Source organism: Candoia aspera, chromosome 2, assembly GCF_035149785.1.
Source record: "Candoia aspera isolate rCanAsp1 chromosome 2, rCanAsp1.hap2, whole genome shotgun sequence".
Classification (NCBI taxonomy): Eukaryota; Metazoa; Chordata; class Lepidosauria; order Squamata; family Boidae; genus Candoia; species Candoia aspera.
The window spans coordinates 8180940-8193824 of NC_086154.1; the positions used below are offsets into that span (position 1 = coordinate 8180940).

Genomic DNA, 12885 nt, shown 5'->3' on the forward strand with positions numbered 1-12885 from the left:
GCTACAAATTACTACTGGAGCTGTCAATCTGCTTACGCATGTGGCACGAGATCAGCAAAAGCCCTGGGACTCCTTTTGCAGCTTAACGAGGAAAATATATATCCTCCCTCTTCCTGGGATCTTCCACAAGCTGCTTTCTTTACGGTAAACGCTGCTTGTATAAGCACTTAGTTTCACATGCAGCTGATCTTGGGAATCCGTGCAAACTAGGAAGCAAGCTCTGATGGAAGCAAGCCTATCATCCAGCCAAAGGAAAGAAATATTAATCCTCTTAATAGCCTTACCAGTTTTTTTCCCAGTCTTTTGCCCTTTGCACATGTTAGCTTTCAGCTCCCCAAATGGCTACCCAGTGTGGCTTGTGGGACTTGGGGAGCTGAAACTTACCTGCGGAGCGCCAGGTAGGCTAAAGGATAGCAAAGCAGGGGTTTAAAATGTGCGAAGCTCTTTAGATATATCAAAATGTTTCACACAGGGTGGTTTCATCCTTTTAGGAGAACATTTCCAAAGCGATGTTTAGAACCAAGCTTTTTTCTTTTTAAATGGAGCAGGACCAGCATTCACCTTCTCTGTCACTGATCATGTTCCCTCAGCCACCCAAAAGTAGCAAACAAAATGGCATTTTATGGCATTTAGTAACATTTTAGCACCTCAAATCAGAGGAATTGAGTGTAGGGAAGTATCTGTGTTTTGAGGGACGCAGTGGGTTAAAGTTTGGGAATCAGAGATAATTTTTTTCCCAAGCTTTTGTTGTGTATCTTTGCAGCTGTTTCATGCATTTAAGATACTTCGTGCCAATACCTTCTCAGTCAAAGAGAGGGAGGACAGCTGTTAAAATGCTGATAGCCACTTCGAGCCTTTGTGGAAGTCCCAAAGGGAAGAAAGAAATGTATGGTGAGAATCTACCAGTTCAGGTCACAAATATGGGAAACTACTTATGAACGTTCCCCTGCTTAAAAATACCCACAGTGCCTTGTAATATAACAAACGATGCCTTCTGAAATGACATCTCTTGTCCTGCTCAAGTCTTAAGGAAATTTGCAATGTATGTGAATGGAAAGAGTATCTGTTCCCAAAATTTCTATTACTGCGTTAGACAAAATTGTATTTTTCTGGGTTTTTTTTAAGCCTCCTCTAACACTCTCTGTTCTGTACAAGTGCTGTTTTCAGACTGAATGTAACCAGTGTCTCAGTGTTAGTTGAATAATGCTTCTGGTTTTCACTCAGTTAGCTCTGTTAAAATGCTATGTTGAATGCTGGCTTGCTTTTCTCTCAGACAAAAGTTAGTGTATTTTGAGTCTGTTGATTAACCAGTGTTCCACAGTTAAAGTTTTATTGTATTGACTGAAAATTTCAGAGTTTTATAGATAAATATAGATGATTTGTTATCTTCAAGTTAAAATAAAGTTTCCTAAATATCTTCCAGGATGCTTGTAAGCCAATTATTTTATTTTACTATGATTTAGTCTTGCTCAGTGAGGTAGCAATTTTTAAAAGTTTTTTTCCTTCTGTCTTGGCTGCTGGTTCCAAGCATGCTTGGTGTTTGGGCTATGGAACAGAGCAGAAGATTAGAAAGGATTTCTAACTTATTAGCAATGAGAAATTTCTCGTCCCCACACTCCACCATGCTCCTCAAATCAACTATCTATTACTTAATTACTTTCTGTTACTACCAAACATGAACCACAGGTACAAAAATTGAAGGAGACGGGATCAGAAAGTCTTCTAGCGGACATCTCTTTAGCATTAAGTTATATTCAGCACTGAAAAACTTAACTCACATACTATGATAATCAAGGTTTGCTCAACATGGTTTATTAAATTACAGTTGGCAGGTTCACATTTGAAGTGAAGGCATCGGGTAAGCAGTTTGCTTTTGATGTAGCATCATGTGCAATCCCAGGGTTGTTCAACTGGGGTCAGATGATGGCCTGATGCAATATATGAAGCTGGGGAGTACTTTGATTTCCTTTGGTCCGATTGATTATGTGCCATCAAGTTGTTTTCAACTCCTAGTGACCACATAGATAGTTCAATTAATCACAGCAAAATGCTTGGTCTGATGTTCTGGTCTAAAGCTTGTAAGTCTGAAGTTTCCTTTTTCATCCATCAGGAGAGGGGGATGTTGGATGATTTCAAAGCCTTAGGGCTGAACATGTCCAGCCCTACCAGGTTTCGACAAATTTAATTTTAAATTATTGCAAAAGATACAATCTATTAGCTGTTCAGTTAGCATAATTCAAATGGGGTTAGAATTTGATTTACATCGTTCTGGCCCACCGGATTTTGAGTAACGTGGCCTCTGGCCAAAATCCTTAGTATGATCCTCAGTCTCAAAAAATAGTTGCCCACCAAAATAAAGTTAGATTCTTCCTCTAGAGCTTGATTCATAAGCTTGGGGGACTTTAGGCAGTCACTCCCTCTCTTAGCTCAGCCTCCCTTGCAGGGTTGATGTGAAGAAAAATACAAAGTGTTCTGTATGCCACCGTGAGCTCTTCAAGGAAAGGCAAGACACCAACCAATAAATAGAAATAATGAATGTACTATTTCCCTTTTGCAAAGAAGCGGTTCAGCTTCCAGTCCCAAAGAGTTTTCTGTACCAACAAATAAATATAAATAATGAATGTAAGACTTTCCTTTCATAAAGAGAAATGCAAATTCCAGTCCCCGAAGATATTCTGTCCCAAAAGCCCTGCGTCCACGTCCTGACCTGAATTATGTCTCTCAGCCAGCCCAGGATTGTTAAGATAAAAATAAGGGTGACCTTTCTCTATGCTACCTTTCCTTTGGAGGAAACATGAGACTTCCATGTAAAAAATAAAAACTGCATAATTCTATTGCAGATGTTCTGTGTCCCAACACCTTTAGGGTTAACACGGACAACAGCCGGATGGCTAGATGGATCCAGTAGGAAATTTGGGAACTGCTAGAAGAGGAGGAAAGCAGAGTCAATGCCCCATTTCCGGCCAGGTTTCTCTTTCCAGACTCCTCTCTCCCCCTGCCACTTCACATTTCCTGGCTGGAGAAAAAAAAGCATTTTTCCAAGATTGATGGGGAGGCTCAGAGGGATACTCAGTGCACCAAATTGCTTGATAGGCAAGGCATAAAGTCCCAAAGCAAAGCCATGGGGGACTTGAAAGAAGCCTGGAGAAAGCAGCGAGATGTCTCTCCAGGAGTCAGTGAAGCTGACTGGAAGGACACGGCTGGTGGACTTCACTGCCACAAGACATGGTGATGGCCATGAACGTGGAGGACTGTGTCATATGGGCAGGGGAGTAACAGAAGGGAGGGGTAGGTCTCTATTTCCTGTTTCTGAACACCTCAGGTAAGTCCCTGGGAGAGAGGAAATGTTAAACTACAAGGACGGGCATTGGCCCCACCCAGCAGGGTGTTAGGAATGAGGAATCAGAGGAGGAGGAAAGAGACGGTTCGTTAGAACCGTTAATTCAAAACGTAGAAAAAGACGGGGAAAGCGTAGAAGAGAGGAAGAGCGGAGAGCAATAAGAAGAAGAGGGGCGTGACTGGCATTCGCCACCTCCAATCAGCGTGAGAGAACGAAGGTCTGAAAGGAGTGCCGGGCAACGGAAGGCCCGATTGGCTCCCAGTCACCAACGGTGCGAAAAGGGAAGTTATAAAAGGCACCGACAGACAGCGGCAGTTGCCACGGTCAACCGCTCCGAATCGCAGCCGTCGATTTCCAGCCTCCCAGATTACCTCAGCCCGCGCCGTTGTCCTACTTCGCCTGAAGGACCTTTCCAGCCTTGCCCTGACACCACTCTTGAGAGCCCTCGCTTCCTCCACCGGGTCCAGAAACCTACCTTGTTGACGAGTCTTCTTCCGTCCCGGTTCCTGTCACTGTCGCCTTTTGCCTCAGCCTGTGAACTGTCACTCCGTCGTCTCTCGACTCCGCCTGTGGTCCTGCCTCCGCGGTGATCCCGGTGAGCCCTCGCCTTGCTTCTCTGTCAGGCCCCGCATTCCTTCCAGACCGCACCGCCTCGCCTTCACCTCACTCCCTGGCCCTCCTCTTCTCGCCTAGACTGCTCACAGCCGCTGAATTGTCCTGTCTTGAACTCTTCAGCCTGCTGCCAGTAAGCTCAGGCACCCCGAGTGGCGTGGAGCTGAAGACCCATACTTTTATTTCTCTGTGGCCTGGGGTAACTAGTTCCCAAAATTTTATGTCACTATTTTGTAACCATGACAATCTTAATTCTTGCCATTGTGCTTTACAGTACTCTTCTTTGCTCCTCCTAATCAATGCTTGATAATTGCGGCGCTTTTCCCTTACTGCCTCTACCCTGTCAGATTATTTGTCCTCCTTGATTTGTCTGATAAGTCCAGCTAATTCCTTTCTTTCAGGTCTACATTCGTGGTTTTATTTTATTTATTTTTATTTTTCAAATTTCTATCACCGCCCATCTCTCCTGAAAAGGGGACTCTGGGTGGTTTTGTTCATTTCCCTTTGCGATGTCTTACACACCACAGGTCTGAGTTTGCTAACCACCTCCTCATATATGCTCTTTGCATTTCCAAGGTTTTGGATAAGTGTGAGCCTCTGTTGTAGCATAGTAGGACTGTATAATGTTGTTCTTACTACTTCAGCCAGGGGGAGTGTCCACTTTAATCGTTTTTGATTTTTTATAGTGCCTTCTATATTATGTTTCTTTTGTGCTACATTATTCCCACAAACCCACCTTAAATTCAGGCCACGTGGCAAGTGATCACTCTCTCTTCTGTCTATAATATTAAAACACTGTACTAATGGGATCAATGAGGGTGAAATAAATATATAATCAACAACAGCACCTCCTCTGTGGCTGACATGTATATTTATTTATCAAATTTATCACTGCCCATCTCCCCAGAAAAGGGGTTATGAACCCCCAGATTGATCCCATTGTGATCCGTGTAAATTAATCATATCTAATTTATACATCCCTTGGGAGAAGAGCAATGACAAATCTCGATAAAATAGTTAAGAGCAGAGACATCACGCTGACAACAAAGGCCCGCATAGTTAAAGCAATGGTGTTCCCAGTAGTAACATATGGCTGCGAGAGCTGGACCATCAGGAAGGCTGAGAGAAGGAAGATCGATGCTTTGGAACTGTGGTGTTGGAGGAAAATTCTGAGAGTGCCTTGGACTGCAAGAAGATCAAACCAGTCCATCCTCCAGGAAATAAAGCCAGACTGCTCACTTGAGGGAATGATATTCAAGGCAAAACTGAAATACGTTGGCCACATAATGAGAAGACAGGACACCCTGGAGAAGATGCTGATGCTAGGGAGAGTGGAGGGCAAAAGGAAGAGGGGCCAACCAAGGGGAAGATGGATGGATGATATTCTAGAGGTGACGGACTCGTCCCTGGGGGAGCTGGGGGTGTTGACGACCGACAGGAAGCTCTGGTGTGGGCTGGTCCATGAAGTCACGAAGAGTCGGAAGCAACTAAACGAATAAACAACAACAATTTATACATCAGTTTAAGTAATTCTAAGCCGCGCTTATTCTGGATCTTATCAAATGACATATAGCCCAGAGGGAAGATGGCCTCCATTTCAAATAAGCCTTTATCTTTTAAGTTCAGTATTTCTGCCAATTCTAGCATTAAAATCCCCATGAATAATTAGATCTACACTTGTGGAGTTCTGTAACATATCAACTAATGACTGTTCAGCTTATTCCAATTAGTCTGTTGTCTAGGTGGGACGTAGATGTTGATGCATATTAACGTTCTCCTTTTAAATTTCAGCCTCAGTATTTGGATTTCATCTATATCATGATTTTCAAGATTTATTTCTTCTATTCTCACATCTAAATGTACTGCAATTAGGCTCATTAAACCCCCTTTGGCACAACCTATCCTTTGATCCCTCTTGGCACATTTATAAAAGCAGTCAGGTAATACTGTCACGTTATTTTCCACCATCCAAGTTTCTTGTAGGAAGATCATGTCATAACCTTGAAAAAATGAAAAAATTCCCCATCTATACATTTGCCTGCCCACCCAGCAATGTTCCAAAATATACATTTAATTATGGGTGTCTTCAAATTATTTTCTTGTCAACTTCATTGTTTACCCTTCTTTTGGGGTTGATTCTGATGATTATTGATATTCAAAACATCGTCTGACCATATCGCTTGTTCTCTTGAATTCAAAGTTCCTTGAGTGTCTTCGTAAACGCAGTCATTTTTAATCCCAGGATTGTTTGTTGTAGACTTATGTGTTACATCTTGTACTTTCTTGGGGAGTCTTGGATTCGAATTTAAATTTGATTGCTTTGATTTGTGCACTTCTGCAGTAGTGTTGTGAACTCCTGCACTACTTGAACTATTTGTTTTCATTATCTTATCCATCTCTGAGGACTCTGATGTCATCTTTATTTATTTTTTATATATCCAATTTATTCTCCACCCATGACACTCGGAAAGCAACTTAATGACCGAGCTGCTTAGTGACAGAGCTGCTGGTCTCAATTGCAGTCAGAAAGGAGGACTACCTGGATTGTATGGTGATGTGCCCAGAGTGGTTGTGGACAGGATTTTCTGCCCTTTTCTTATTTGGAGCTGAGAAGTTGAATGGACAAAACTGGTGCTTTAAATCTTGCAGAGGCTTTGGGCACCATTTCATCTGTGGAAGCCCCCCAGCCCTTTCAAAGGAACCCCAAAAGTTATTATGTACCATACCCAATTCTGGGACCTTTTGCAGGCTGAAATACAAATGGATTTTCTACATACATGCGTTCGTAGGTGTGTGTATCTGTATTTCTCTCTGTGTGCATCTATGTGTATGTGCAGAATCTCTCCCCAGCATTTCCAGATATCCTTGACAATAACCCTTCAAGTGCTAAGAATCTGAGACTGACCCAAGCCAGCAAGTGAATTTCAGGATTTGAACTCAGACCTCGCTAGTCTTCTATGTGTCAAATGAATCATCATGAATGTTAGAGCTTAATCTAGCCTTTTGGCCCTTTCCCTTTTTCATTTTCAGGTGATTACGAATGGGAGGACCCACACTTGCGAACAGCTCTACCAGTGTTCTCGATGTGGCAAAAGCTTTGGCAAGCACGTCACCCTGGTGAATCACCAGAGGACTCACACTGGAGAGAAACCGTTTGAGTGTCCAGATTGTGGCAAAAGTTTCAGTCAGAATTCCAGCCTTGTGGTACACCAGAGGACTCACACAGGAGGGGAACCCTATGAGTGTCCAGATTGTGGGAAAAGTTTCAGTGAGAAGTCCAGCCTGGTGATACACCAGAGGACTCACACAGGAGAGAAACCGTATGAGTGTCCGCTTTGTGGGAAAAAATTCAGTCGGAATTCATACCTAGTGATACACCAGAGGACTCACACAGGAGAGAAACCGTATGAGTGTCTGGATTGTGGGAAAAGTTTCAGTCAGAATTCCCACCTGGTTATACACCAGAGGACTCACACAGGAGAGAAACCGTATGCGTGTCCACTTTGTGGGAAAAATTTCAGTCGGAATTCATACCTAGTGATACACCAGAGGACTCACACAGGAGAGAAACCATATGAGTGTCCAGATTGTGGAAAAAGTTTCAGTGAGAAGTCCAGCCTTGTGGTACACCAGAGGACTCACACAGGAGAGAAACCGTATGAGTGTCTGGATTGTGGGAAAAGTTTCAGTTGGAATTCTGAACTGGTGAGTCACCAGAGGACTCATACAGGACAGAAACCACATGAGTGTCTGGATTGTGGGAAGACTTTCCATTGGAAGTCCAGCCTGGTGATGCACCAGAGCACTCACACAGGAGAGAAACCGTATGAGTGTCTGGATTGTGGGAAAAGTTTCATTCGGAATTCCCACTTGGTGAGACACCAAAGGACTCACACAGGAGAGAAACCACATGAGTGTCCGGATTGTGGGAAATGTTTCATTCAGAATTCCTACCTGGTGATTCACCAGAAGACTCACACAGAAGAGAAACTGTATCAGTGTCCAGATTGTGGGAAGAGTTTCCGTTGGAAGTCCAGCCTGGTGAAGCACCAAAGCACTCACACAGGAGAGAAACCATATGAATGTCCGGATTGTGGGAAAAGTTTCCGTTGGAAACCCCAAGTGGTGATGCACCAGAGCACCCACATGGGAGAGGAACCACATGAGTGTCCAGATTGTGGGAAAGGTTTCAGTCAGAATTCCGAACTGGTGAGTCACCAAAGGACTCACACAGGAGAGGAAGCGTATGAGTGTCCAGATTGTGGGAAAAGTTTCCATTGGAAGTCCCAACTGGTGATGCACCAGAGCACTCACACAGGAGAAAAACCGTATGAGTGTCCGGATTGTGGGAAAAGCTTCAGTCGGTATTCCTTCCTGGTGACACACCAAAGGACTCACACAGGAGAGAAACCATATGAGTGTCCAGATTGTGGGAAAAGTTTCAATTGGAATTACGAACTGGTGATACACCAGAGGACTCACACAGGAGAGAAACCGTATGGGTGTCCGGATTGTGGGAAAACTTTTAGTCGGAATTCCGAACTGGTGATACACCGGAGGATTCATACGGGAGAGAAGCTGTATGAGTGTCCAGATTGTGGGAAAGATTTCAGTGTTAGGTCTAGCCTTATAAATCATGTAGGTTTACACATAGGGAAACCATTCAGATGCCCAGACTGTGGAGAGTGCTTCAGAAAAAGTTCCTCCCTTAGCAGACACAAGGAGGTCCACCTGAGACAGAAGGTGATGAGTGTAGAGAAGGCTTGAATTTCACTTCTCATCTCCCATTGGATATCCAGCTGAAAAGGTAAGTATTTATTTAAGTTCTGGGCTGATTCTTTTTGGTCAAACATGTCTCAGTATGAGAGATGAGGGAGGAGAGAAAAAAAATGGAAAATGTTAGTTTGTAAAAGGCCAACTACACATATCTGGCTATCATCAGAAGGTCGCAGTAAGCTGCTGCAAGTTCTAAAAGATACATGAAAAAAAGAGAGGAGCACTCAGATTTTATGAGAGAATATATTAGGGAAGTTTCTGACAGTAAGAAATGCAGTGTAAAGTTTCAGACGGAAAGGCTCTTCTGCCTTGCAGTTGAACATGATGGATAAGAGCTGCAGGAATATTGAGTTGGGGAGGAAAGGCTTCGTGGTTTTGAGCGTAGGATCTCCAGGTTTATGAGCAGCCCCTGCTGTGATCCTGTTTGCCTGGAGGTGCCTCTTGTTAGCCTTGGACGGCTGTGGGCGATAGCAGTGCCAAGAGGCTGAGCCTTTTGTTGCATCCCCCTCGGTGGTGGAGGTGGGAGAAAAGAAATGCACAGCGGAAGATGTTTCATGTCTAAGAATGGATTGTGTAAGAACCATTCATGTCTTTTGAGAAGGAAAGAAACTGGGTACTGTCAACGCTCTGAACGTGGGGCTGAGGTAAGGCAAAGCTCCCTTCCCAAGACATGGGAGGTGTTTCCATTTCTTTCACACTCAGGCTTCTTTTGAAGTTTTCCCACGGAATCCCTATGTGATGGTTGCCTATTCTAATAGACTCAGACTCACAAGCAGGTACTTAATGATATCTGATTTATTAAAAGAATAGTATGCAAATACAGAGAAAGCTGAGAATGAGTAAAAGCGTGCCAAATACAAACTAAAAACCCTCGCCTCAAACGTAATCCCTCCCCTTGCCCTGCCATTGCCAACTCCCCTCCCCAGGTGCTGGTAACCGTTTCAACTGCTATCCTGGGGAAGTAACCTTGAACACATGAGATAACCCAAACACATTCCAACCCAGCAGCCAACAGATAACAACTCCCCGAGATGGAATCCTCCGCCCTTCCCAGATGAAACACGTATCAGTGAAATGACATGCGAAATGTTACGATGTACCAGCAACATTGGAATGGTGAACATGACATACCGCCCCCCCCAAATACTAAGGAGCAGGTTTCATAGGATAAGCGAGATGAAAGCGTCTAACTAAAACAGGAGATTGAACATCACGGGCAGCCACCCACTCAGAGTGGGGGAAATGCTTCCACCGAATGAGGTACTGCAGGGTGCCACGAAGCCTGTGAGAATCAAGGACCTCTTTCACCTCAAAATGTTGCTGTCCGTCAATCATAATTGGCGCAGGAGGTGTAGGTTGCAGATGCCACCGATCGGAGTGGTTGACAGGCTTGAGCAAGCTGCAATGAAAAACAGGATGTAAACATCTAAGATTGTGAGGCAAATCCAATTTAAACGTGACAGGGTTCACAACTCCCACAATGGGAAAAGGACCAACAAATTTAGGAGCCAATTTTTTCGAGGGCTGAGGAGACTTAATGAACTTGGTGGAAAGGTAGACTTTATCACCAACTTTGAAAGCAGGTTGAAGGGCCCGTTTCTTATCAGCATGCAGTTTGTAGGCGGACTGGGCATCTGCCAACGCTTGTTGAATAACTGGCCCGGAATCACCCAGGTGTGCAGCCCAATCAGAAGCAGAACAGGGCGGTGTTGTGGGTTGAGGTAAATCAGGAATGGGAACAAAATCTCTGCCAAACACAGTACGGAAAGGGGTGTGCCCTGTGCTCTGATGGACGGCGTTGTTGTAAGCCACTTCAGCAAAAGGCAGGAGATCAACCCAATTGTCTTGCTGATAGTTGACAAATGCCCGCAAAAATTGTTCAAGGGTAGAATTAAGAGCTTCTGTAGATCCATCAGTCTCCGGATGCGATGCAGTGGACAATGCTTGCTTAGTGCCCACCAGCTTTAAAAATGCCCTCCAAAACTGAGAAGTAAACTGTGTTCCGCGGTCTGTGACCAAACAGGAGGGGCTCCCGTGAATCCTGTAGATGTGGACTAGGAATAGACGGGCTAATTGCTGAGCAGACGGAATGGAGGCACATGGAATGAAATGGGCTTGTTTGGAAAAGTAGTCCTTCACCACCCAAATCACAGTCTTTCTCTGACTAGGAGGCAGTTCAACAATAAAATCCATGGAGATCTCCTCCCAAGGGCGGGAGGGACTGGCCACAGGCTGCAGCAAGCCTTGCGGTTTGCCCCCCTTCCGTTTAGACATGGCACAGACAGGACACGAAGCAACATATTCTTTGACATCACGTCTCAGTGTAGGCCACCAGAATTGGCGGCGTACCAGGTGTAAGGTTTTTATGAAGCCAAAATGACCAGCCACTTTATCATCATGAGATCTACTCAAAATCTCCCTTCGCAAACTGTCAGGGACGTAGAGGCCGTTCTGTTTCCAAGCGAAGCCTCTGTCAAATGTAACATTGTCTCTATTCACTTGCAACCAAGTGTCAGATTTCAGTTCTGAGAGAAACTTTTGTTGCAATTGCGAAGGAACCGCCGGCCTCCCCCCAGCCGGTGAAACTGAAGCTGAGGGCAGCTGCGCACGAGTCTGACTGCGAGTGACAGCTTGCAATCCCAACTGGGGTTCCATCCACAGTGTACCCACGTCAGGTGCCTGGACCGAATCTTGGGGCAGGCAGGAAAGCACATCAGCCAGGAAGTTTTTCTTGCCCGGAATGAACCTCAATTTGAAATCAAAGCAACTGAAAAATTGAGCCCAGCGGATCTGCTTAGGACTGAGTTTACGGGGTGTGCTGAGCGCTTCCAAATTCTTATGGTCAGTCCAAACCTCAAAAGGACATTTGGCCCCCTCTAAGAGGTGGCACCATGTGTCCAAAGCAGCCTTGACTGCAAAAGCCTCTTTTTCCCAAACATGCCATCGCCTCTCCGTCTCAGAAAATTTGCGGGACAAATACGCACAGGGCTTCAGGCAGCCCGCAGCATCCGCCTGCAGCAAGAGTGCTCCAATTGAGAAATCGGAAGCATCCACTTGAACCACAAAGGGTCTAGTGGGATCGGGGTGTTGCAGAATGGGTTCAGCAGTGAACAGGCTTTTGAGTTTGTCGAAAGCCAACTGGCATTTGGGTGTCCAATTGAGCAATGCTCCCGGGTTTTTCACCTTTCGTGTGTCCCCCAGCCCCTTGTTGTTTATTCGTTTAGTCGCTTCCGACTCTTCGTGACTTCATGGACCAGCCCACGCCAGAGCTTCCTGTCGGTCGTCAACACCCCCAGCTCCCCCAGGGACGAGTCCGTCACCTCTAGAATATCATCCATCCATCTTGCCCTTGGTCGGCCCCTCTTCCTTTTGCCTTCCACTCTCCCTAGCATCAGCAACTTCTCCAGGGTGTCCTGTCTTCTCATTATGTGGCCAAAGTATTTCAGTTTTGCCTTTAATATCATTCCCTCCAGTGAGCAGTCTGGCTTTATTTCCTGGAGGATGGACTGGTTTGATCTTCTTGCAGTCCAAGGCACTCTCAGAATTTTCCTCCAACACCACAGTTAAAAAGCATCGATCTTCCCTCGCTCAGCCTTCCTTATGGTCCAGCTCTCGCAGCCATATGTTACTACGGGGAACACCATTGCTTTAACTATGCGGACCTTTGTTGTCAGTGTGATGTCTCTGCTCTTAACTATTTTATCGAGATTTGTCATTGCTCTTCTTCCAAGGATTAAGCGTCTTCTGATTTCCTGACTGCAGTCAGCATCTGCAGTAATCTTTGCACCTAGGAATACAAAGTCTTTCACTGCTTCTACATTTTCTCCCTCTATTTGCCAGTTATCAATCAAGCTGGTTGCCATAATCTTGGTTTTTTTTAGGTTTAGCTGCAAACCAGCTTTTGCACTTTCTTCTTTCACCTTCATCATAAGGCTCCTCAGTTCCTCTTCGCTTTCAGCCATCAAAGTGGTATCATCTGCATATCTGAGATTGTTAATGTTTCTTCCAGAGATTTTAACTCCAGCCTTGGATTCCTCAAGGCCAGCTTGTCGCATGATGTGTTCTGCATACAAGTTGAATAGGTAGGGTGAGAGGATACAGCCCTGCCGTACTCCTTTCCCAATCTTAAACCAGTCTGTTGTTCCGTGGTCTGTTCT

The 12885-nt window shown here is 44.9% G+C and overlaps 1 protein-coding gene across 1 annotated transcript; it reads left to right on the forward strand.

The window, feature by feature from the left end:
• Positions 1 to 3158: 3158 nt before the first annotated feature.
• Positions 3159 to 9300, forward strand: LOC134489797 (zinc finger protein 345-like). Its single transcript, XM_063292663.1, has 3 exons — positions 3159 to 3288; positions 3964 to 4085; positions 6983 to 9300. Exons 1-3 carry the CDS (start codon positions 3159 to 3161, stop codon positions 8717 to 8719), a joined length of 1989 nt encoding a protein of 662 aa, XP_063148733.1. The 3' UTR covers positions 8720 to 9300.
• Positions 9301 to 12885: the final 3585 nt, after the last annotated feature.

Bases quoted from the DNA above. Each gene is read 5' to 3' on its own strand.
- LOC134489797 (XM_063292663.1), top strand. From the start codon at position 3,159: ATGTCTCTCCAGGAGTCAGTGAAGCTGACTGGAAGGACACGGCTGGTG. The intron at 3,289-3,963 runs GTAGGTCTCTAT...CTTCTCTGTCAG, and splicing joins GGGAGTAACAGAAGGGAGGG to GCCCCGCATTCCTTCCAGAC. The intron at 4,086-6,982 runs GTAAGCTCAGGC...TTTCATTTTCAG, and splicing joins AACTCTTCAGCCTGCTGCCA to GTGATTACGAATGGGAGGAC.